This window comes from Delphinus delphis, chromosome 6 (assembly GCF_949987515.2).
Source record: "Delphinus delphis chromosome 6, mDelDel1.2, whole genome shotgun sequence".
NCBI classification, from domain to species: domain Eukaryota; kingdom Metazoa; phylum Chordata; class Mammalia; order Artiodactyla; family Delphinidae; genus Delphinus; species Delphinus delphis.
The window spans coordinates 49,334,195-49,362,012 of NC_082688.1; the positions used below are offsets into that span (position 1 = coordinate 49,334,195).

General features: G+C 38.2%; 1 protein-coding gene across 6 annotated transcripts in view; it reads right to left on the bottom strand.

Moving 5' to 3' along the window:
- Nucleotides 1-27,818, bottom strand: part of CFAP95 (cilia and flagella associated protein 95) — a 123,422-nt gene that overhangs the window by 14,050 nt on the left and 81,554 nt on the right. For all 6 annotated transcript variants that reach the window (XM_060013423.1, XM_060013427.1, XM_060013426.1 and 3 more), the window contains one exon: nucleotides 4,907-4,964. In XM_060013423.1, coding sequence (XP_059869406.1) covers nucleotides 4,907-4,964 — 58 coding nt within the window. The remainder of the gene's footprint in view (nucleotides 1-4,906; nucleotides 4,965-27,818) is intronic.

Below are 27,818 nucleotides of genomic sequence, written 5' to 3' on the forward strand. Positions count from 1 at the left end.
TGGTGTACATTGTCACGTGTGTGCATCCTCTACAAGTGGTTGTGCTTTTGTGTGCTTTACTGTCCAGCACTGTTGCTGTGCAACATGAGGAGCTTACTAATGAAGACCTACCTGATGAAATTGGAGGCCCAGAGAAAGGACGAAGAGAGACAAGAGGAAGAAGAAGTAACTGAAGAACTGAAGAGATTCACGACACAGGAAGTGGCAAGGGGATTTTCTTTATTTGAGGAGGCACTGTTAGTTTTTGAGGCACAGGATTCGAACATAGAACAGTACATGAAGTTTGCAGCAGCCATTCAGAATGCAATCCAGTGCTACCGTGTCATCTATGATGAGAAAAAAAGAGCTACTACCCAGACATCACTGGATCGTTTTTCAAGAGGGAAGATAGAATTGAATCTAGCAAGGAGCCAGAACCTGTGCCATCAATGTCAGGCATGAGTGAAACTGCAGCTTGCCCTCCATCTCCTATTGCTGACTATCCTCCAGCTCTACCATCTCCCACCTCCTCTCCCTCCTCCAGTCAGTAACTCTTCTTGCCAGTTCACTCGATGCCAGCCCCTGTATGCCGGCTGTTGTACTGTACTGCTGTACTTTTCAAGGTACTGTACTGTAAGATTTTAAATGTTTTCTTTATTTTTTGCATTTGTTTTTTATGTATTATTTGTGTGAAAAGTATTATAAACCTATTACAGTACAGTACTATATAGGCAATTATGTTAGTTGGGTACCTAGGCTAACTTTGTTGGACTTAACAAATTGGACCATGAACACGCTCTTGGAACAGAACTTGTTTGTATGTAGGTGACTTACTGTACCCAGCTTTAAGAGGTGGAGTTCTGAAGAAGTAGCTTGCAATTCTCTTTCATTTCTCTCCTTGGAAATGATTTCATAGCTTCCTAATATTCTGTATTTATTCATTCACATCTAGAGCTATGGGGAGATAATTTGCATTCTCCTTAAGACTTCTTATGATGCTATCCCACTTTATGCAATTATGAATTAAGCAAATGTAAGAGACCATAATATAAAAATTTATAAAGTCTCAATTCATGCACAAAATTTAAAATAATACGAATCAAAATATTTTAAGATTTCTTCAGGAATTGCATAATTGCAAAGGTGGTAGCCTGAGTGAATGGTGAGCTATGTTTATGCTAAGGCCACATGGTGAAGTCTCTAGCAAGTAAAAAATATTCTCCTTATTTTGTCAGTATTTTATGAATCATACATTTGTTTATGTGCACAGTAACTTCTAAGTCAGAGTTCAGTCACTATTCTGCTGTTACTTAACCATTCATTGTCATTACAATTTAAAAGATTTTTTGTATTCTATAACAATGTAATGCAAGCATTCATTAATGGGGTGCTAGAAGCAGGGCTAAAAACATGCCTCAAAATCAATTCCTTTGATAAAGAACTTGGAAGTGAATGAACAAAACTCTAAATAAAGCCAAAGAACTGCCAGCGCATGCTGCATGCTGTGCTGTTAATGTGGAAACAAGCAACATGAGAAATACTAGAAATAATGCTGAAAAAAATAAAGCACAAATATACAACACAATAGCTAAAGATTCATGCACCCTGAGAACACATCGCACATTCTTTATATTTATGCTCTTGGGGAAACCAGTCCTTTGAATTTTGTGAGTTTTTAATTACGTGCCTTACAACTTCCTTTTGTTTGGAGATGGAGCCAAAGCCCATGTATATAAGGAAATGAGCCTGAATTGCATTTTAAAATAATATATTTGTTTCCTTGTGGGTTTTCTGATTATAAACCACCATGCTTACTACATTAGAAAATGCTAAAGATGAAGAAAATCACTTAGAATTTCACCATTCACTAGTCAACTTTACTAGCATTTTGACAGTTTCTTCAGGCTTTTTTCCTCTATACTTTTACATAGTTTGGATAAAATACACATACAATTTTGTATCTTAATGTTTTTCTTGACCTTAAATAAGAAGATTTATCAAGACAGTAAGAACTATCCATGGACTTTCTAAAGGCTATAAAATATCTCATCATGTGATTATAACCTATTTAATTAGTACTGTCAGAGAAGAAAAAAACTTTCCTTTACAGTTCTAGGTTCTTCTGACTGGTCTAAGAATTAAACTGACATGAGACAGATTAACAGGAAAAAGTCTAATTTAATTTCATACATACAGGAACCCCACATACATGAGAAGGTCAGAGTCCCTACATACATAAGAGGTTCAAAGACAGAAAGGTAAAATAAGGTATACACGTCATCCTGAGCTAAGGAATGAGATAGGGGCCTGGAGCTTCCAAGAAAAGGAGGTTTCACAAGACAATAAGAAAAGCAGATGTTTGGCAATTAGACATTTGCCCTACCATACAGATGGGGCTACTTAGCTCAAATTTATCTCTGTAATAACTTTTTTTTTTTCTGGGAAAAATTCCCAGTTTAAATTCTTCTAGGTAGTTAAGGGAGGAATAGTAGGTTATCTTGAACACACAGGGTCTCATGTCTTTAACTCAAAAAAATCCTCATGCAGGAGTGACAAATTTTGGGGAGGCTCAATCTGAATCCCTAGAGCACTACACCTAATACTAAAACATTAGGTAATTTCCAAGTTTTGCTGTAATACATAATTCAATGATGAGTATCTTTGGATATAAATTTTATCCCTGGTATGAACTATTTTTCTTTGGGGAAATCCTTAGGAGAATTATTAGATCAAATAGTATCTCAATTCATATCGCCAAATTCCTTTACAGAAAGATTAAAATAATTTACAATATTCCTGGCAATAGAAAAAAGTACCCATCTCACCCCACCTTTACTCAATTGAGTATTATTATTTTAAAAAATATTGCCAATTTTATTAGCAAAAAAATTTATTGCTTTAATTCATATATTCTATTATTTGTAGATTGGGATTTTCCCTGTATTTATCAGCTAGTTAATAATAATAATTTCCTACTTTGTGAACTGTCTTTATATGACTTTTGCTCATTTCCCTAGGGTTTTAACATTTTTCCGGCCAATAGGTTTGAGTTCTTTAGGTATTAAGCATATTAATCCATAAGCCATCATATATGCTTTTCTTATGGCTTGAATGCTATTTTTTAATGAGAAGAAATAAATAAGATTAAACATAACGAAAGTAGTATCATGAACAGTTTACTTCCCTAAATTGGTTATGCCACTGTTTCAAAAAACTTGTGATTATTCTCATGTTTATACTTTCAAATAATTTTCAGAATCTTAGAGTTCTGATAGAAAACAAAATCCATTGGAATTTTTAATGTAATTATATTAAATTTATAAATTTAACTTATAATTTAGTTTTCCAGTCCCCTCAAATGGTAGTTATTCCCTTGTATTTGAGATTTCTGTCTTAGTTACCTTTGGTGTATATTTATTTATTTATTTATTTTTTTTTTTTTTTAATTTTTTTTTTTTGCCGTACGCGTGCCTCTCACTGTTGTGGCCTCTCCCGTTGCGGAGCACAGGCTCTGGACGCACAGGCTCAGCAGCCATGGCTCATGGGCCTAGCCGCTCCATGGCATATGGGATCTTCCTGGACCGGGGCAAGAACCTGTGTCCCCTGCATCGGCAGGCGGACTCCCAACCACTGCACCACCAGGGAAGCCCGGTGTATATTTATTTAAAAAAAAAAAAAAAAATCTTAATGCCTTCAGTAACAATTTATTATTATCTTCTTGGAATCTCTCATGGTTTGCAGTCAGATGGCAGCTGGAGCTGCAGTCCAAGCTTATTAGGGTGGATGTCCAAGATGGCTTTGTCGCTCATAAGTCAAGCTCATCAGTGTTCCTTCTCATGGCCTCTCCCTCCAGCAGAGTAGCCTAGATTTCTTACATGGTGGCTCAGGGTTCCAAGAGTTGGAAGCCCTGAGCCACCATGTAAGAAATCTAGGCTACTCTAGATTAAAGAGTAATAATTACTCTTATTAAAGATAGCCTAGATTTGGCATAGGATTCCTTTTGCCACGTTCTATTGATCAAATCTGTCATGTGACAGCCTAAATTCAAAAGGTGGAGGAACATTTACCTCTTGCTGGGGAAGTGGTCTGTCCACCATCTTTGGAGACGAACTACCACATATTCTTTATTGATCTTTATTTGATCTAGAATTTTCTTCATAAAAGTATTTAAAATTTGTGTTGTTATAGTAGTTTGCATGTTTTTTCTTTTATAGCCTACTAAGCAGTTATTGCTAATATGACGGAAAGATATTGTCTTTGATACATTTGATACATTTATTTATTTAGTAATCACCTTACTAACTGGTCTTATTCATTCTAGTTACTTATTTTAACATCTTGGTTCTCCTGAGAAGATAATCATACTATCTGAAAATAAAGATTTTTTTCTCCTCTTTTTCAATAGTTAAGTCTCTTATCTATTGCACCAGTTAAGACTTCCTAAAAAAGACTAATAGGAAGCAGCCTTGTTTTGCTTTTGTATAATTGTTGTATAATTTTTAAGTACAAGTTTATTGAAGTTGTAAGCTGGACATATTTTATCAACATACATATTTCCCAGAGCTAAATTAAACCACTTATTTTCATATGCTAATACAATACAAATGAATAGAAAGGTAGGTTCTTATTCCAGATAAATTGAATTTAGGGAGGGGGACAATAAAATAAGATGAAGAAGAAAGTAATATATTTTGGACACTGCAATATTTTCTCCCTGAAATCTATAAACTTATTCCCAAAATAAATCATAACCATAAAATATTCCATTAACTCCAACAAATAGCTAATATTTCTGAATAAATATAAAACATCATAAATCTCAGCATTTGTCCTTTCTTCTCAAGCATGACTATTTACACTACATGTAAAGAATCATATTAAGTACATAAATGTTTAGAATATGGCTTTTCAGCCCTCTTATACTCACACGTGGCTGATATTCATACGGTGGAGCATATTCTTCAGCATATGTTGTCAATGCACACCTAAGAAAGGTAAGTCAGTATTTAAGAAAAGAATGACTCCAAAAGAAAAATATTTAAAAATTTTAGTAGCATATGTTTTATATGCAATAAAAACATTTCAAGGAAGATTGGCCCTAGTAAAAATTTAAAACTTTTAAAATTCCCAGGTCTCATTTATAGTGTTAACTAACACCAGCAAGGTGCCTTCCTTCAATTACTTCCAATTCAGCACCACCTACTATTCTCCAGTACTAATGATATGCTACCAACTCCAAGTCCCTAAGCTCAGGTGCATTCCAGACAAAGCATTCTCTTTTCCACTCACTTTCTGCTTCTCAAACCTTTTTGACCCTATGCCCCGTGTTCTCTGTTAGATGACAACTGAAAAATAAGAGAAGACAACCAGGTGGACTGAGATTACATAGCTTCCCCAACCTCCACCCCATGACACACATAGAACGGGTGAATGAAATACATCCTCCTCTCCCAAGTCTACAAACACAGCCAAGGGAAACCACGCAGTGCTAGTAATGAAGAGGATATTCATTAAAACGGGAGGCCATAAGCTGATGTCCCAAGACTCAGAGCTGGAGTTTGAACTGCCTATCAAGGGCAGGAGACATGGCCTTGGGTTCACAGACGGCACAGAGCTAAACTGCTACTTACAGCCAGGAGTCTGTAAAGGCTGTACCTCATATCAAAGAGACCAAAGAAACTCCAGCCATCAGACCAGAAACTTGCAAGAAAGTTTCTCTCTTTCAGCATTCAGAATGGGGAAAAAAATTATTCTCCTATGAGAAATTACAGTCCTGCTTCTGTTCCTGGCAATATTATGGGATTAGATAGTCAAAGAAACTCCTCTGAGAACTACACTCCTAAAAATATCGGATACAATGAAATTTAAACATTTTAACGCACGGCTGACCTGGTGGGAAAGCAGAGAACTCAACAAGTAAAAGAATTCAAAAATAATTAGGAAGTCAACTAGGAATGGTTATTGGGTACAGGTGCTAATATTTATCTGCTGGTAAGCACCAATTGCTGCCGGTCTTTCAAGGTGTGATTTCCAGAAGGGCAGCATTAGCATTATCTGGGGACTTGTAAGAAACGCAAATACTTGGAGGCTAACCCAGCTCTGAATTAGAAACTCTGGGGGTGGGCCCAGCAATCTATGTTCTAACAAGTACTCTAGGTGATTCTAAAAGTCTGAGTATTGGCAATTAAAAGAATAAAAATTAGAAGTGTAACTTTCAAACCAGCAAATAGGATATTATTTTCAAATAACAATCTAATAAAAAGCAGGAGAGGAGAATAAAAGAGAAAAATCAGAAGAACAAATTAAAATCATAAAAAATTAAATATCTTGCCAATCACAATGAAAGTAAAGGGACTAAACCCATCAGTGAAAGTATTTTCTCGAACTTAAATTGAACATCAAGTTGTATGATACAGCCCAACTCTATGCTTTTTTTTTTTTTGGTTTTTGCTTTTCAAGTATAGTTGATTTATAATATTATATTAGTTTCAGGTACAGCATAGTGATTCAGTATTTTTATAGATTATACTTTATTAACAGTTATTACAGGGGGAGAGTTCCAAGAAGGTGGAGGAGTAAGACATGGAGATCACCTTCCTCCCCACAAATACATCAAAAATACATCTACATGTGGAACAGCTCCTACAGAGCACCTACTGAACGCTGGCAGAAGACCTCAGACTTCCCAAAAGGCAAGAAATTCCCCATGTACCTGGGTAGGGCAAAAGAAAAAAGAAAAAACAGAGACAAAGAATAGGGACGGGACCTGCACCTCTGAGAGGCAGCTGTGAAGGAGGAAAAGCTTCAACACACAAGGAAGCCCCTTCACTGGCAGAGACGAGGGTGGTGGGAGGGAAGCTTCAGAGCCATGGAGGAGAGCGCAGCAATAGGGATGCAGAGGGCAAAGCGGAGAGACTCCCGCACAGAGGATCGGTGCCGACCAGCACTCACCAGCCCGAGAGGATTGCCTTGCTCACCCGCTAGGGCGGGCGGGGGTTGGGAGCTGAGGCTCGGGCTTCGGAGGTCAGACCCCAGGGACAGGACTGGGGTTGTTGGCGTGAACACAGCCTAAAGGGGGTTAGTGCGTCACAGCTAGCCGGGAGGGAGTCCGGGAGAAACTCTGGAACTGCCTAAGAGGCAAGAGACCATTGTTTCGGGGTGTGTGAGGAGAGGGGATTCAGAGCACCGCCTAAACGAGCTCCAGAGACAAGCGCGAGCCACGGCTATCAGCGCGGACCCCAGAGACGGGCATGAGACGCTAAGGCTGCTGTTGCCACTAAGAAGCCTGTGTGCGAGCACAGGTCACAATCCACACCTACCCTCCCGGAAGCCTGTGCAGCCTGCCACTGCCAGGGTCCCGGGATCCAGGGACAACTTCCCCAGGAGAACACACGGTGAACCTCAGGCTGGTGCAACGTCACACTGGCCTCTGCCGCCGCAGGCTCGCCCCACATTCCGTACCCCTCCCTCCCCCTGGCCTGAGTGAGCCAGAGCCCCCGAATCAGCTGCTTCTTTAACCCCGTCCTCTCTGAGCGAAGAACAGACGCCCTCAGGTGACCTACACGCAGAGGCGAGGCCAAATCCAAAGCTGAACCCCGGGAGCTATGCGAACAAAGAAGAGAAAGGAAATTTCTCCCAGCAGCCTCAGGAACAGCGGATTAAATCTCCACAATCAGATTGATGTACCCTGCACCTCTGGAATAGCTGAATAGACAACAAATCATCCCAAAATTGAGGCAGTGGACTTTGGAAGCAACTGTAGACTTGGGGTTTGCTTTCTGCATCTAAGTTGTTTCTGGTTTTAGGTTTATCTTAGTTTAGTATTTAGAGCTTCCTATCATTGGTAGATTTGTTTATTGATTCTGTTGCTTTCTTCCTTTTTTTTATATACATATATATATTTTTCCTTTTTCTCCTTTTGTGAGTGTGTATGTGTATGCTTCTTTGTGTGATTTTGTCTGTATAGCTTTGCTTTTACTATTTGTCCTAGAGTTCTGTCTGTCCAGAGTTTTTTTTTTTTTTTTAGTATAGTTTTTAACGCTTGTTATTATTGGTGGATTTGTTTTTTGGTTTGGTTACTCTTTCTTTCTTTTTCTTTATTACTTTTTAATTTTTTTAAGTTTTAATAATTTCTTTTATTTTTTAATTTACTAATTTTATTTTTTCCTTTCTTTTTTTTCCCTCCCTTTTCTTCTGAGCCATGTGGCTGATGGTGTCTTGGTGCTCCAGCCGAGTGTCAGGCCTGAGCCTCTGAGGTGTGAGAGCCGAGTTCAGGACATAGGTCCACCAGAGACCTCCTGGCCCCGCATAATATCAAACAGCAAAAGCTCTCTCAGAGCTCTGCATCTCAACACTAAGACCCAGCTCCATTCAATGACCAGTAAGCTACAGTGCTGGACACCCTATGACAAACAACTAGCAAGACAGGAACACACCACCACCCATTAGCAGAGAGGCTGCCTAAAATCATAAGTTCACAGATACCCCAAAACACAACACCAGATGTGGTCCTGCCCACCAGAAAGACAAGATTCAACCTTAACCACCAGAACACAGGCACTAGTCCGCTCCACCAGGAGGCCTACAAAACCCACTGAAGCAACCTTACCCACTGGGGGCAGACATCAAAAACAATGGGAACTATGAACCTACAGCCTGAAGAAAGGAGACCCCAAACACAGTAAGTTAAACAAAATGAGAAGACAGAGAAATACACAGCAGATGAAGAAGCAAGGTAAAAACCCACCAGACCAAACAAATGAAGAGGAAATAGGCAGTCAACCTGAAAAAGAATTCAGAGTAATGATAGTAAAGATGATCCCAAATCTTGGAAATAGAATGGAGAAAATAAAAGAAACGTTTAACAAGGACCTAGAAGAACTAAAGAGGAAACAAACAATGATGAAACAGCACAATAAATGAAATTAAAAATTCTCTAGAAGGAATCAATACCAGAATAACTGAGGCAGAAGAAAGGGTAAGTGACCTGGAAGATAAAATAGCAGAAATAACTACTGCAGAGCAGAATAAAAACAAAAGAATGAAAAGAATTGAGGACAGTCTCACAGACCTCTGGGACAACATTAAACGCACCAACATTCGAATTATAGGGGCCCCAGAAGAAGAGGAGAAAAAGAAAGGGACTGAGAAAATATCTGAAGAGATTATAGTTGAAAACGTCCCTAATATGGGACAGGAAATAGTCAATCAAGTCTGGGAAGCACAGAGAGTCCCATACAGGATAAATCCAAGGAGAAACATGCCAAGACACATATTAATGAAACTATCAAAAATTAAATACTAACAAAAAATATTAAAAGCACCAACGGAAAAGCAACAAATAACATACAAAGGAATCCCCATAAGGTTAAGAGCTGAACATTCAGCAGAAACTCTGCAAGCCAGAAGGGAGTGGCAGGACATATTTAAAGTGATGAAAGAGAAAACCTACAACCAAGATCACTCTATTCAGCAAAGATCTCATTCAGATTCGACGGAGAAATTAAAACCTTTACAGACAAGCAAAAGCTGAGAGAATGCAGCACCACCATACCAGCTTTACAACAAATGCTAAAGGAACTTCTCTAGGCAGGAAACACAAGAGAAGGAAAAGACCTACAATAACAAACCCAAAACAATTTAAAAAGTGGTAATAGGAACACACATATCGATAAATATTATAAATGTAAATAGATTAAATGCTCCGACCAAAAGACATAGACTGGCAGAATGGATACAAAAACAAGACCCGTATATATGCTGTCTACAAGAGACTCACTTCAGACCTAGGGACACAAACAGACTGAAAGTGAGGGGATGGAAAAAGATATTCCATGCAAATGGAAATCAAAAGAAAGTTGGAGTAGCAATTCTCGTACGAGACAAAATAGACTTTAAAATAAAGACTATTACAAGAGACAAAGAAGGACACTACATAATGATCAAGGGATCAATCCAAGAAGAAGATATAACAATTGTAAATACTTATGCACCCAACATAGGAGCACCTCAATACTTAAGGCAAATGCTAACAGCCATAAAAGGGGAAATCGACAGTAACACAATCATAGTAGGGGATTTAACACCCCACTTTCACCAATGGACAGATCATCCAAAATGAAAATAAATAAGGAAACACAAGCTTTAAATGATACATTAAGCAAGATGGACTTAATTGATATTTACAGGACATTCCATCCAAAAACAACAGAATAAACTTTCCTCTCAAGTGCTCATGGAACATTCTCCAGGACAGATCATATCTTGTGTCACAAATCAAGCCTTGGTAAATTTAAGAAAATTAAAATCGTATCAAGTGTCTTTTCCAACCATAACGCTATGAGACTAGATATAAATTACAAGAAAAAAATACTGTAAAAAATACAGACACATGGACGCTAAACAATACGCTAATAAATAACCAAGAGAACACTGAAGAAATCAAAGAGGAAATCCAAAAATACCTAGAAACAAATGACAGTGAAAACACAACAGCCCAAAACCTATGGGATGCAGCAAAAGCAGTTCTAGGAGGGAAGTTTATAGCAATACAATCCTACCTCAAGAAACAAGAAACATCTCAAATAAACAACCTAACCTTACACCTAAAGCAAGTAGAGAAAGAAGAACAAAAAAACCCCAAAGTTGGCAGAAGGAAAGAAATCATAAAGATCAGATCAGAAATAAATGAAAAAGAAATGAAGGAAACAATAGCAAAGATCAATAACACTAAAAGCTAGTTCTTTGAGAAGATAAACAAAATTGATAAACCACTAGCCAGACTCATCAAGAAAAAATGGGAGAACACTCAAATCAATAGAATTAGAAATGAAATAGGAGAAGCAACAACTGACACTGCAGAAATACAAAGGATCATGAGAGATTACTACAAGTAATTCTATGCCAATAAAATGGACAACCTGGAAGAAATGGACAAATTCTTAGAAAAGCACAACCTCCAGAGACTGAACCAGGAAGAAATAGAAAACATGAACAGACCAATCACAAGCACTGAAATTTAAACTGTGATTGAAAACAAAAGCCCAGGACCAGATGGATTCACTGGCGAATTCTATCAAACATTTAGAGAAGAACTAACACCTATCCTTCTCAAACTCTTCCAAAATATAGCAGAGGGAGGAACACTCCCAAACTCATTCTACAAGGCCACCATTTCTCTGATACCAAAACCAGACAAAGATATCACAAAAAAAGAAAACTACAGATCAATATCACTGATGAACACAGATGCAAAAATCCTCAACAAAATACTAGCAAACAGAACCCAACAGCACATTAAAAGGATCATACCTCATGATCAAGTGGGGTTTATCCCAGGAATGCAAAGATTCTTCAATATATGCAAATCAATCAATGTGATATACCATATTAACAAACTGAAGGAGAAAGGCCATATGATCATCTCAATAGATGCAGAAAAAGCTTTTGACAAAATTCAACATCCATTTATGTTAAAAACTCTCCAGAAAGCAGGCATAGAGGGAACTTACCTCAATGTAAGAGAGGTCCTATATGACAAACCGACAGCCAACATTGTTCTCGATGGTGAAAAACTGAAACCATTTCCACTAAGATCGGGAACGAGACAAAGTTGCCCACTCTCACCACTATTATTCAACATAGTTTTGCAAGTTTTAGCCACAGCAATCAGAAAAGAAAAAGAAATAAAAGGAATCCAAATTGGAACAGAAGAAGTAAAACTATCACTGTTTGCAGATGACATGATACTATACATAGAGAATCCTAACGATGCTACCAGAAAACTACTAGAGCTAATCAGTGAATTTGGTAAAGTAGCAGGATACAAAATTAATGCACAGAAATCTCTGGCATTCCTATACACTAATGATGAAAAATCTGAAAGAGAAATTACGGAAACACTCCCATTTACCATTGCAACAAAAAGAATAAAATACCTAGGAATAAAACTACTTAAGGAGATAAAAGACCTGTAATGCAGAAAACTGTAAGACACTGATGAAAGAAACTAAAGATAATACAAACATATGGAGAGATATACCATGTTCTTGGATTGGAAGAATCAACATTGTGAAAACGATTCTACTACCCAAAGCAATCTACAGGCTCAATGCAATCCCTATCAAACTACCAATGGCATTTTTCACAGAACTAGAACAAAATATTTCACAATTTGTATGGAAACACAAAAGATCCTAAATAGCCAAAGCAATCTTTTTTCTTTTTTTTTTTTTCAGTACGCGGGCCTCTCACTGTTGTGGCCTCTCCTGTCACGGAGCACAGGCTCCGGACGCGCAGGCTCAGTGGCCATGACTCACGGGCCCAGCCACTCCGCAGCATGTGGGATCTTCCTGGACTGGGGCATGAACCCGTGTCCCCTGCATTGGCAGGTGGACTCTCAACCACTGCACCACCAGGGAAGCCCGCCAAAGCAATCTTGAGAAAGAAAAATGGAGCTGGAGGAATCAGTCTCCTGGATTTCTGACTATACTACAAAGCTACAGTAATCAAGACAGTATGGTACTGGCACAAAAACAGAAATATACATCAATGGAACAGAATAGAAATCCCAGAGATAAACCCATGCACATATGGTCACCTTATTTTTGATAAAGGAGGCAAGAACATACAATGGAGAAAAGATGGCCGCTTCAATAAGTGGTGCTGAGAAAACTGGACAGCTACATGTAAAAGTATGAAATTAGAACACTCCCTAACACCATACACAAAAATAAACTCAAAATGGATTAAAGACCTAAATGTAAGGCCAGACACTACAAAACTCTTAGAGGAAAACATAGGCAGAACACTCTATGACATAAATCACAGCAAGATCCTATTGACCCACCTCCTACAGAAATGGAAATAAAAACAAAAATAAACAAATGGGACCTAGTGAAACTTAAAAGCTTTTGCACAGCAAAGGAAACCATACACAAGACCAAAAGACAACCCTCAGAATGGGAGAAAATATTTGCAAACAAAGCAACTGCCAAAGGATTAATCTCCAAAATTTATAAGCAGCTCATGCATCTCAATATCAAAAAAACAAACAACCCAATCCAAAAATGGGTGGACGACCTAAATAGACATTTCTCTAAGGAAGGCATACAGATGGCCATGAGGCACATGAAAAGATGCTCAACATCACTAATTATTAGAGAACTGCAAATCAAAACCACAATGAGGTATCACCTCACACCAGTCAGAAAGGCCATCATCAAAAAATCTACAAACAATAAATGCTGGAAAGGGTGTGGAGAAAAGGGAATGCTCTTGCATTGTTGTTGGGGATGTAAATTGATACAGCCACTATGGAGAACAGTATGGAGGTTCCTTAAAAACTAAAAATGGAACTACCATACGATACAGCAATCCCACTACTGGGCATATACCCTGAGAAAACCAAAATTCAAAAAGAGTCATGTACCACAATGTTCATTGCAGCTCTATTTACAACAGCCAGGACATGGAAGCAACCTAAGTTTCCATCGACAGATTAATGGATAAAGAAGATGTGGCACATATATACAATGGAATATTACTCAGCCATAAAAAGAAACAAAATTGAGTTATTTGTAGTGAGGTTGATGGACCTAGAGTCTGTCATACAGAGTGAACTAAGTCAGAAAGAGAAAAACAAATACTGTATGCTAACATATATATATGTAATCTAAAAAAACCCAAAAAACAAAAAACACATAGTTCTGAAGAACCTAGGGGCAGGACAGGAATAAAGATGCAGATGTTGAGAATGGACTTGAGGACACAGGGAAGGGGAAGAGTAAGCTGGGAGAAAGTAAGAGAGTGGCATGGACTTATATATACTACCAAACATAAAATAGGTAGCTAGTGGGAAGCAGTCGAATAGCACAGGGAGATTAGCTCGGTGCTTTGTGACCACCTAGAGGGGTGGGATAGGTAGGGTGGGTGGGAGACACAAGAGGGAGAAGATATGGGGATATATGTATACGTATAGCTGATTCACTTTGTTGTAAAGCAGAAACTAACACACCATTGTAAAGTAATTATACTCCAATAAAGATGTTAATCAATCAATCAATAAAATAACATGGGGAAAAAAAAAAAGACGGCATCCTTCCCTAATGGGAAAATACTAAGAACAAGTCTAAGACTAGAGGATTTGAACATTGACTTTCCAAGAAAAAGACTTGGAAAGTATGCAAGACTATAACAGCAGTCTTGGGAAGGCACTGCTCTGGCGACTAACGAGGTAAAGAAAAATAAGAAATCAAGCCCAGAAATTAAGGGTCCTAGAACCACCACTCTTCTAAAAAAGATGCCATTAATGAAATAAAGTTCACTTCACTGATTCTACAGAAGAAGGCACTCTTGAACCAAGATATTGAGGAAACTGTCCAACCTTCTCATTCCCCCGCTGTACAATTACCTGATTGCTACTAGTCCAAGAAAATTCAACATACTTAAACAGCAAAGGGCAACATTACTATGAGAAGAAAACAGTAAATGAAAATCAAAACTAAGCTGATGAAAATCCTCCCCAGAAACATTTTCCCAAATAGTCACAGAAGTCCATCAGCATTTCTATTCAATGATGTACTAGAGATTCTAGCAAATACCGTAATATAAGAAAAAGAAGAAAAGAAGAAAACTGCAATGGAAGAACAATATTTTCATTTTCCAACAGATGATAAGGTTGTATGTTAGAATACCCATGAGAATCTACAAATCATAAAAGGAGGCAAGTTCCAGGAAGGTTGTTGGATACAAGATCAATATACAAAAGTATCATAGCAATACACCAGCAACAAGAAATTAGAAAGTGTAATTAAAGTGGTAAAATCCCACTTATAATTGCAATAAAATCTCTAAGCTTCCAATAGGAATACAACTAATGTAAGATTGACATTTATGGAGAAAATTTATTAAAATGTTTAAAGGACATAAAATAACTCCTTTATTTATGATGGATGACTCAATGTATGTTACATATGTATATGTATATATATATACATATATAATTTCTAAAAGGTTTACTGTCTGACATTTTATATATAGGTCTTGATTAAATTATAATTTAAAAGTCCTATTGCTAAAAAGACAGTATAAACAGAGTTACAAGAGAAGGTATAGACTAGAAGAAGGTATTACAAAATTAACCAACACAAGATTAGTACCGAGAATAAAAAATTATTATAAATCAATAAAAGACAAAATCCCATAAAAATGGATTTTTTAAATAACTAGCCAATTCACAGTAGAAGAAATTAGAATGGCTAATTATTATTTGAAAATAAATTCAGGCTTAAATTTCAGTCTTAAATTCAGTAATTAGTGAAATGCAAAGTAAAACAACAATGATGTCCCATTTTATATCCATTAGACTGTTAAAAAGGAAAAATTTTCTACAATGTTGATAAGGATATGAAACAATAAACATATTCATACACTACTGGTGGCAATATTTTTCAAAATTGAAGGTGCACATATCGTAATACCCAGCAATTCTATTTCTGAGTATAAAGAAACCCTTGCATATATACTCAAGGAGACAAGTATACAGACACTCAATGAAGCCTTATTTGTAATAGTGAAATTTTGGAAATTAATGTTCATCAATAGGGTGGATATATGAATGGCTAGATAAATCATTTCTCAAAAAAATTATGAAGCAAATATGGTAAAAATATTAAGTTACATTATAACTGGCTAATGAGTAGATGGGTGTTTGAAAGTATTTTATATGGAAATATTCCATCTTAAAATGTTTAAGTGTGAATAGATGACAACGAACTTGTTTCCCTGCTTTATTCTCATCTAAAGTTATGACTCAAATGATATAATTATCAGGCAAATATCAGAGTTTGCTTTAGGCAGGCTGACCTTGCAAGCCAGCATCCGGCATCTCTCAACTCACTCATCAGGCGTTTTTCACAGGCAGAAACCCATTCCCCATGTTCAGGCTCTTCTCCCTCTCTTTATTTTCACCTCCCAGCACAGAGTCTGATACAAGGTAGCACTGAAAAATATTTACTAAATGAATAAAGCAATAAAAATAAAATTAAAATATAAAGAGATATCGATTTACCACAATGAGAATTCAAAGTAAATAGAGGCAGAAGATTATTCAATTATCTTTTTGAAAAGGCAATGTAGTTTGACCAAATGGAAACCTTTACAGCACTGAATGATGAATTTCAGTCAGTTACAGTTACTTATAAACTCTTTGTGATTCCCCCTTCCTTTTTTTATAAATTTGAAGAAGGGGGTAACAATCTTTAAGTGATATATTTAATCAAATTTGTCTTTTGAGAATAAAAATATGAAAAACCAACATGGATCTTCCTCTTAGATATCAGCTTAAAGTTGTAGCCAAATAAATAATATAAGGAAGGAAAGATCAAGTCCATTAGAAGAGAAATGGCCTTCAGAGAAACTCAGGAGAGCAAAAGGGGAGAAAGATAAGAGAGGCATTGGTTCTAGGCATATCCTGGGGAAGAGGTGCTCTGGCTCATAAATAGACCTCTCTGGTTATAGGAAGAGAGCTGGAGTATATCAATGTCAGGGCTCCAATCCAACTTATGGCAGCCAACAATGAGTTTAATTCACGTCTGGAGCCACAGGAGCAAGCCTATGCCATGTGGCCCTCCTCTACCACTCCATCACTATCCATAGCTGATAGGTCCAAATGTCAGCCTCCAGCCCATGTCAGTCAGAGATCTCCCATGGGATTTCTTAATAGACACCAATGGGAAAGGGTCAGTCACTCTCCTGTGATGAGAACCATGGGATGTAATGTCCCTACACTCAGAGGGAGCAAATGAAGCCAACAGGAAGAGAATCCTGGACGTTTTCTAGTCCTGATTCCAGCAGTCTCTGAAGCCCAGCTCTTCAATGGACCTTCCCAGAGTTCCATGAGGTATTCCAATACTGTTTTTAATTAACTCCCTTTTTGGTCCAAGATAATTTTAATTGTGCCTTCTCTCACTTACTACCAAAAGAGTCTTATTACAATCAGTCAGTCAAAGTCTGAGGCCATTGATCATTGTAAACATATAACTAACTCCCTTCACTCTGATTCCAAGCAAACTGGCAACCATTTGATTACAGTTTGGCTTTCTATACAGTTTTTTTTTTTTACTGAGAGAGAATGCTTTTATTAGGCTGACATGACTAGTGTGCTTGAAGATTTTATTTCTCATTATAAATTAACTAATTAGAATTCTGGCTTTTCTTGTGAGTTTAATGAGCACAAGTCAGTTTCCATGAGTCAGATAAATTCTGAAGCACAGATAAAATTGTCTTCCTGGAAATGTAAAACTAAAGACCAGATGCTGGTAAATTCACCAAGATAATGCCACCATGAAAGGACGCTTGGAAGTTCGCCAGCTGGCTTTCACCCAGCACCACCCACAGTTTGCCACATATGCCCTCTTCAACCTTTAACAGTTGTAAGGTAGAGAACAACTAAAGGTGTTTTGTAAGATGAGAAAGGAAAAGGAGTCTGATATTGAAGTTATCATTAAAGCCATGGTATTATTTAAAATACCTAGAGCTGCAATAACACCAGTGGTAACGTGTGATTCTGTGACAAGATGATGTACCAAAATCTAGGACAAGATGATGTACCCTGGAATCACGGTTTCTTAAATCTGGAAGAACTTTAAAGGTCAACTGATTCTTTTCTGTTTTGTCAAGAGAAGGGGCAGATATTTTCTTACCCACCTTCCCAGCAGCCAGAATAATGGCATGTGACATCTATTCAACAAATCAGATGGTCCCACCTAAAAATCTGCATCTAAGTTAGTAACTCAAAGAAGCAGAGAATTAATTTGGAATTAATCCGATTACTGGCAGCAGTAGAAGCAGCATCCATTATTTAGAATGAGTACAGCCACAGAGGGCCACGAATTCTACTTGACTCTGTGTGGTACTAGGGAAGGGGGATCTTACAGCCACTCTGGGAAATTCTGTCTCATTCTCGACAAGCAACCATCATTAAAAAAAAAAAATCTCATATTGAGCTAAAATGGATATCCCTGTCATTTCCTCCTTCTATTTACTAAGGAAGCCATGAAGACCAAATCCGACAGTTCTTCCACAACTGCTGAATGCCAGGACTATTTTTCAGAAAACAACATTGAAGAAGCCAGTGGGAAAGAGGTGGGGAGGAAAGATGAAGTGGAGGATAATTTGAATCTGCTTTTACTCCTGATCCAAGCCAAGCCCTGACTTAGTTCCCTAGCAGTTTAGAAGCAGTATTCCCCTCCCATCAAGAACACAGAGCTCTGAACCCAGAGATTCTAGTCTCTGCTTTACAACCAAGTGGTCATGGGGCCTTGAGCAAGTAATTTAAACCCTGTGCATCTTAATTTCCCTTATTAGTATCCAATCTATATATATTTATAGAAGGGATGGATTAATTAATGAGGAGTTGGAGTCCTTTATTGCCTCTGTGCTTTGATTTACTCATCTATACAATTAATAAAATACTTACCCAAATGACCTTGTAATGAATGTTAGGAGGAAAGGGATAGTGGACAATGCGTGTGAAAGTACTTTGAAGGATACGGAGCACTCTATCCGCTTAAGCATGAAAGACAGCGTACTATAGTGGTTAAGAGCAACACAGCCTCTGCAGTCAGACAGACCAGACATGAATTTAAAGCCCAGCTCTGGTGCTTACTAGGTAAGGAACTTTTGGAAAGTTACTTTACCTCTCTGAACCCCTTTGTAATGGAGATAGGTGCAGCCTCCATTTCAAAGAATGGGAATTAAATGAAATAAGGTACGAAAGCCCTTAGCTCAGTGCCAGACACATAGTATGTGCTCATTAACACTAGAAGAAAAAAACAATACTGCAATGATATTAAGTAACAGTAGAAGAACATGACTTACTTTGCATTTTAATTGGATTATTCAAGCTGCTGGATGGAGAATGGTTTGAAACGGACAAGACTGGAGGCAGAGGAACTAGCAGCTGGGTCTGGGTCAGTGACCTCTCTTATGCTCCAGTCTCAAATATTCACTTGCTATCTGACATTTGCTCTTCTTCCCATCTTCACTGCCTCAATGAATGGCCCCATTAACCCCCAGTTGCCTAAGCCAGAAGCCTGGTATTCTACCTCGAGTCTTCTTTACCCTCATAACTAACCAATCATCCAGTAAATGTCTATTCCTCTCTTTTAATACATCTAAAATCTGAACCTTTTTTCCCTCCACACTACCATCACTAAAGCTCAGGCCCTTATTATGTCTTGCCTTGATTAGTTCAACAGTCTTCTGACTGTAGTCTCAGGTGCCTACTAATCTGTTGTCTGCTTTATGAACACAAATCTGATCATTCCTACACCACACTTGAAAACCTTTCACTCCTGCCTGCAAGATAAAGTCCAAATTCCTTAACATAGCTTTCAGGCCCTGCTTGCTTTGTCCCCAGCATCCCTCTCCAACTTTAGCTGTCATCAGTGCAAACATGTACTCTGTGAACCAGGTATGCCCATCATAGGTCCCACTCCTCCCTGCCTTTATATGGCCTATATCCTCTGCCCGGGGTGTCCTTCTCTCCTGTTGGTCTGGCTAACTCCAACTCCTATTTCATGATTCAACTCAGGTATCACTATGTTTACCCTAGCATGTTGTAGGGTATAAGTTGGCTTATTTGACCCCTATTCCAACCTCCCTTCTCCCTTGTCTTTCTCTAATTAGAAGACTCTTGTAGCCAAGGGTGGCCATCTCACAATCTATCCAATAGATGTAAAATGAAGATCCTGAAGAGGGTTTCCTTTATCTCTTTGTTTTCCCACGTCTTCCTTTCTAGAACAGATTGCTGTTGGGAGACATAGTAAACCATCTTGAGAGTATGGGGATGAAAGCTACCTAGCAAAGCTGGTAGAGAAGAAAGACAAAAAGACCTTGTATCCTTGATGACATTGTTTAGGTGCCACATCAGTCTTGAACTCCCTTATATTTCATGCTAGATGAACAAATTCCTTAATTATTCAAGTTGCTACTAGTTAGGTTTTCTGTTACTTTCAGTCAAGTATATTCCTTACTAATACATGAGTATTGACTGGTTAATTTTCTGTTTCATATATGAGATAATGAGCTACTTCAGGAATGGGGGTGTCTTTTGTCTCTATACTCCTAATACATAATAGGCACTCATTAAATGTTTATGTTGAAAGAATAAACTCAGATATGTGGCACAAATATAATTTCTTCAGGCCTAATAACTTTTGGAAGCCATTTGAAAACAATATATTGTTCTTACATGTTAGGGTAATAATTTAACTATGTAAGTAGCAAATATGGGACCAAATTAAATACGGATAGCAGCAAAGATTTCTGTAATTCTGGAAAGTTCTTATTCCTGTGAAACCACCTCTGTGGCTCAAAGATGCATAACATAGTACTATCCACTGGGACCCACTAAAGACTTATTTTAAGTAATTATAAATAATGATAAATTTATGACAATCACATAAACTTCCAATATTATAAAGAGTAATACTAGTAATAGAGGCTCATCATTAATGGCCATGGGATAAAAGGAAATGGGATTAAATATAAATTACACAACATTGACATTTTGAAAACCTTTACCACTCATTTGTTTTATTAGCTCATCAGTTTCAAAAGTTTGAACTGCTTGCATGCCTGATGGATTAGCAATGACAAAACTATACCAATAGGCCAAATAACGGTAGAAGTAGCCATGTAATCATGGTAGTTAGAGACATGAAGTTTGTTTTAATTACCTATTGCTATGGCTTAAATGTTCCTGACTTAAAATAACAACCATGTTATTACCTCTGATTATTATGTAAGATGATGGGCTCAGCTGGGTGGTTTTTCTGCTCCATGTGATGTCAGTTAGAGCTACAGTCATCCAGGTATTTGACTAGACTGTAATATCCAAGATAGTTCACTCACATGGCTGGCAGCTGGTTTTGTCTGTTGTCTGGGAGCTCAGTTGGAGCTGTCAAATACAGTGTCTTAGTTCTCCACCATGTGGCTTGGGTTACTTATAGCATGTTAGCTAGAGTCCAAGAATCAGAAAGCAACAACTACCAGTCCCTTTAAGGTCTGCACTCAGAAGTCTGAGGACGTCAGTTCTGCTACCTTCTATTGATCAAAGCCAGTCATAAGGCCAGCTCAGAATAACCTCTGCCTCTTCAATGGAGCTGTAGCATGCATGTACAGAGAGGGAAGGAACTGTTGGCGGCCACCTCGGGGGACAAGTGACCACACTTTCACCAGTACTTCCTTCAAGAGTTTGGTGCTCAAGGCTAAATGTAGCAATTATCAGCTCTGGGTTTACAAAGGAAAGTGATATTCAGAGTCTTAGTTGATCTATCATTCAGAGAAGCAGCTTAGTAGAGTAGCTAAGACCATGAACTTTGAGGTATGACTGTCTCAGTTAAAATCCTGGCTCATTATTACTTACCAGCTGTGAGAGTCTGAACATGTTACTTGACTTCTCTGTACCTTTTTTCCCCCCTCCATAGAATGTAGATGATGATGGAACCAACTCACAGAGTTTTTATAAGGAGTAAATAAGTCAGCACATGTAAAACTCTTATAATGGTGCCTGGCACATAATAAACACCATGTAAGTATTTGCTATTATTAGTATTACTCAAGTTATAAGTTATTCAAGCTTGATGACGAGAAAAAAAAGGGGAAATACCAGCTCACATAAAAAGAATATAATCGGAACTCTTTTTCCACACCTCTGCTTAGCTTCATTTACAGATAGATGCTCCACTAGCAGCAAGACGCCCTCTGTAACTTGTCACCTGGAGCACTAGAGGGCACCTTGCTCAAAACTCTGATTACTATCCTAGAGTGCTTTCTGATTGGCCTGGCCTGGGTCATATGCCCAACACTTGGGTTTGTGGGGAGGTGGGAGTGGAGAACAGAATCAGCCCATTTATCATACAGACTAACTGGACTGCACTGAATGGGAGAGAGAATGTTATCCGAAAGAAGAAAGCTGGACACACAGAAATAAAAGGTCCTACAACAAATAAGAAGGGGAATCAACAAAAAGATACATGCACCCATATGTTCATAGCAGCACTATTCATAATAGCCAAGACATGGAGACAACCTAAATATCCATCGACAGATGAATGGATAAAAAAGATGTGGTATCTATACACAATGGAATATTAGCCATAAAAATGAATGAAATAACACCATTTGCAGCAACATGGATGGACACAGAGATTATCATACTAAGTGAAGTAAATCAGAAAGAGAAAGACAAATACTATATGATATCACTTATATGTGGAATCTAAAATGTGACACAAATGAATTTATCTACAAAACAGAAACAGACTCACAGACATAGAGAACAGATTTGTGGTTTGCCAAGGAGGAGGGATGGATTGGGAGTTTGGGTTTAGCAGATGCAAACTATTATATATAGAATGGATTAAAAAACAAGGTCCTACTGTATAGCACAGGGAACTATACTCAATATTCTGTGATAAACCATAATGGAAAAGAATATGCAAAAGAATATACATAAGTGTATATATATATACCCATATATGTGTATGATATATATATATCTGAATCACTTTGCTGTACAACAGAAATTAACACAACATTGTAAATCAACTATACTTCAATAAAATAATTTTTTTTTAAAAAGAAAGGGTATCAAGAATTGAATTCAAAGGACTTCCCTGGTGGCGCAGTGGTTAAGAATCCCCCTGACAATTCAGAGGACACGGGTTCAATCCCTGGTCCAGGAAGATCCCACATGCCATGGAGCAACTAAGCCCCTGTGCCACAACTACTGAGCCTGCATTCCAGCGCTCACACACCACAACTACTGAGCCCACGCACCTAGAGCCCGTGCTCCACAACAAGGGAAGCCACCGCAATGAGAAGCCCCCGCACCACTGCGAAGAGTAGCCCCCACTTGCCACAACTAGAGGAAGCCCGCGCACAGCAACGAAGACCCAACACAGCCAAAAATAAATAAATTAAAAAAAAAATAGAATTGAATTCAGGTCTGTCTCATTCTCATTCCATAGTCTTTTCACCACACCATTCTCCTGTCCACATTTTCTTTGTTGTTATCCTCATCACCATCACCATAGGGCAATTTCTAAACTCTTTTTCTTATGGACAAATGTCCAACAACTGGGTGGTATTTTACCAAGAGACAAGCCACAACACAAGCGCCTGAGTAGAAAAGAAAGTAAATGCCTTGCACTTTGAGAAAAAACAAACAACAAAAAAAAAAACCTCCTGCTATTCATATTCAGTCCCTTTCCTCTGAAGAGGGCTAAAGGTTTTGTAAATGTTAAATGCTCCAGTGAGAGGAGTAAATTGAGAGAGTTTAAACTGTGGCCTAAGCTTGCTACTGCTGCTGTGAGGCAATCACTCTACACACATATCGATAAGTGCTCTCTGCCAACAATGAAAACTTAACCGTCTGAACTACTTTTTTTTTTTTTTTTTTTTTTTTTTTTTTTTTTTTTTTGCGGTACGTGGGCCTCTCACTGTTGTGGCCTCTCCTGCTGCGAAGCACAGGCTCCGGATGCGCAGGCTCAGTGGCCATGGCTTACGGGCTCCGCGGCATGTGGGATCTTCCCGGACCGGGGCACGAACCCACGTCCCCTGCATTCGCAGACGGACTCTCAACCACTGCGTCACCAGGGAAGCCCCTCACCTACTTTTTGGCCGCATTTAACTTTTCCATTTATGTGACTACAGATGCCTTTCTTCTTTAGAACCATAAAATTTTAGAGCAGGAAAGGACTTTACAGATTAATTGGTTCAATCCTCTCATTTTCCAGATGGAAACAACTGGAGCCCAGAGAGGGTTATTAGCCAGCACAAAGTCACATAGCAGGTTTAGTATAGGTCCCAAAGTAGAATCCAGGTCTCCTATTTTCCTACACCCTTTCTTAAAAACCACACTATGTCCAAAAAGCTACCCAGTGATCTAAAACACTACTAATTTCTTTCTTCTCCCGTCATGTGGATCACATAAATGTTTGGATGATTCTGGAAACTAGACATTTATCATAAAATTTCAACAATAAACACTAATCACTACCACCAGACGGCAATGAAATTTAGCAAAAATGACAGGACACATTAGTTAGAGCTGACCTTATGAGAGGTCTACCTTGCTTCTTCTCTATCCTCTAGTAGGTGGTCAGTACTTCTGGGCTGACCTCAAACTGACCCAGGAGCCCATGGACCTGCTTCTCACCCAGCAAATATTCTATGCCAGAATTGGCTTTTTCCCGTAAAAAAAAAAAAAGAACTTCTGTGAACCATTATCCCAGGACCACATACAGTTATATATGTATATTTAAATAAGGGTTTCTGAGAAATATGATCTTAAAATTATATTTATACTATATCTCTTTCAAAATTGGATTTGCTTTATATAGTTTTTGTTCTGTTGTTCTATCATTTTGCTTTCTGGTTTTTTGTTTGTTAAATGGTCACAGACACAGTCGAGATATTATATGCGGAAAACCTTACTTCTTAGAATAAATCAGCTACAACTGTCTGGTTCTACAGACGAATCATGTGATTTTGTATTAGATAATCAGACATCGAGGAGGCTTCTGATAATTAGTGAGTGAGTTTTCCATGCCTCATAAAGAGTACTTCCAAATTAAGTGAACGTTCCTTGAGGATTCTTGAGAACAAGGTAGGAGGGCAAAGACAGACTCTTAAATTAACTTACATCTTCGTGTTCCCATCCACTTTTCCTATGTGCCTTAAAGGCAATGTGCCTCACTACTTTTCTACAACTTTGAAGTCTCTATCCATGTCGTAAAAGTAATGTGTGTTAGAGACCCCTAAACATGCAGCTGTATCCATTTGAGACCATAAGAGCACTGTTAATGTCTAAGAGGTCTTTGAGCCTCCTTGATTTCACCCCTTCCATCACTGGCCAACGCCAATTTCTTGGTAACTCACTGATGCGATCGACTGTGAAGAGAAGCAATAACTCTAGTTCTGGATGAGCTCAATCTAGCCTCAAAGCATACTGATCTCATTTTTAAAGTGTAAGTCATCAATATCACTTTTGGTCTCAACCTGACTGTTCCATATATTGGATTTGTTTAAAATTTATCTCCATCTGTGACATATGTGGAAGGAATTATCCACCAAGCCCTTTTCTCTAGTTTAGGTGAGAAGTGAAAAGTCCAGTGGTGTCAAACATTCTAGTTGTTCTGATTTTCAGTATGTTCCACTGAGATGTTTGCTGCCAATTTAAGGAAGAACAGTGTTGCGTCTCCATCACATTGGTTCAAAATAAAGTAGGTGGGCTATTGCTTGAGTTGTGAGAAAAGAAACAGACTGTCAAATGCCATCACTACATAATGGATGTTATCTAAAATTAAGATAAATGCATCTGATTAATGTCTCCTTAATAACAAAGCTATACCTATATTCTGATTTTTTCCACTGAGGTAACCTGAAGTTTAAATTTACATTATGATTACAGCTTTTCTTTTATAAGTTGAAGCACATTATTTTGGTCCATTGAGCAAACTCATTTTTATTCATTGCCTTTTAAAGTTGACATTTAACTCCTACAGCTGTACAGTTGGCAAGAAGCAAAAGAATATTTAATATTCAAGACAGCAGATTCTGAAACACCACATTGGGCTTCCCTGGTGGCGCAGTGGTTAAGAATCCACCTGCCAATGCAGGGGACACGGGTTCGAGCCCTGGTCGTGGAAAATCCCATATGCCACAGAGCAACTAAGCCCATGCACCACAAATACTGAGCCCGTGCACCTAGAGCCCGTGCTCCGCAACAGAGAGAAGCCACCACAATGAGAAGCCTGCACACCGCAATGAAGAGTAGCCCCCGCTCACTGCAACTAGAGAAAGCCCGCGTGCAGCAATGAAGACCCAACGTAGCCAAAAATAAATAAAATAAATTTATTTTTAAAAAAATAAATAAGAAATAAAACACCACAGCATTCTATGGTATGGAACATCCTATAATCAGTGTACATTAACTGAAAGAAAGAATTATATATGGAATTAGTGGAGGATGGTTGATGGTGCTAATGTATTTATTTCCTTGCTAATACTTGTGAATCAAGTAAAACAAACAAGTAATTCTAGCATTTCAAACTAATAAGGGCTGATTTTCTAAAAGACCATGTCATTTAATGTATTTACCAGAATAGAATTGAGAGCAACTTTGGCTCTTCAGGCCTTAAAGTCCTAAATCAAGTAAAATAGGAATTAGTCATACCCCTTTTCCATTATAATTTGCTGTTCAACATCAGAAATAACTAACTGGTTCATTCAAGAAATTAATTATATCTGCTGCAGGTCAGGCTCTCTGTTAAGACTGTGGGAGAGTTGCGACTTCAGAGCACTGAATTCAGAAAGAAAGACAAATAAGAATATAAGTAACAGCAAGCTAAATGAATAGTGTAAGGATAAAAGAAGTACATGGTGCTATGAACACCCACAAGGGACCTACCAGATAGGCTGGCAGTAGGAAGGGAAGGTCCTCTGGAGGAGGTGACATTTCAGATGAAACTGAATGACTTCAGGGTTAAGATTGAATGTACACATCGATTCTTGCTTTCTCAAAAAGCTCCACTAAAATCAAAGATACTCAAAAAAATAAACCCACAAGAACAAGGAGAACATCCTCTGGAGGAGGTGACATTTCAGATGAGACTGAACAACTTCAGGGTTAAGATTGAATGTACACATCAAATCTTGCTTCCTCAAAAAGCTCCACTAAAATCAAAGTTACTCAAAAAAGTAAAAATAAACTCACAAGAACAAGGAGAACAGCAAAGGGACAAGAGAAATAAATTTTGGAACCTCAAGAGATGGACGAGTGGTCTCTGACTTAGCAGAAAGCTGAATAAATCCTAAATCAGCAAAGGAGGATTGGGGGAGAGCTGTTTGAGAAGCATATGAGCTCTGGGCTCCTCCTCCACATCCTACTGCTGGATAACGGCCCCTCCCCTACTCCAGCAGGAAACTAGAAATTTATTCACTAGGAAGGGTGAAAGAGAAAGTTCTTGACCAACAACACAGTTTGGTGACCATACACGACGAAGGATTACTATTGATGTCCTAGCCAACTGCCCTACTCACTTCAAGAACACAGGCACCAGCCCTTCGCCATTCAGATGGGCAATTTGGGGAACTTCCTCTGGGGAATGTGACTAGTCCGTGAGGAAAGACTAAAAATACTGATACCAGGGCTTCTACAAAAAAAAATGGCCCACCTAGATTCCTCCAGTGAAGCTCCAAATCAACAAGCTTCACACACAGGTTCTGACCCTCATCTCTTAATCATGCACAGAGAACCAAGAATTAATTACCAAACATCTGAGGAAAGCTTCTAGTATGGAAGGTAGAGACCAAGCAAACAAATAAAAGGCAAATTAATAAAAAGTATCTTGGAGGAAATAGATACGATGCATGAAGAAAAAAATTAAGGAAAACAAACTATTAACATCCCCACACAGATAAGATAGTTCAGTCATGAAACAAACAACAAAAAAGGATTCTATAAAAACAGACGGATTCAGAAAACAAAAAGAGAACTCAATAGTAGGGTTGAAGACACAGAGAGTAAAGTAGACAATAAAGATAAATATAAAATAGAGAGAAGATGAGGAAATTAGAGAACCAGGCCAGGCAAACCAACATCCACATAAAGGATTTCCAAAAAGTGACAACAGAGAAAATGGAGGGTATAAATCATCAATGAAATAAATCAAGAATATTTTCCTGAGGGCTTCCCTGGTGGCGCAGTGGTTGAGTCCGCCTGCCAATGCAGGGGACACGGGTTCGTGCCCCGGTCCGGGAAGATCCCA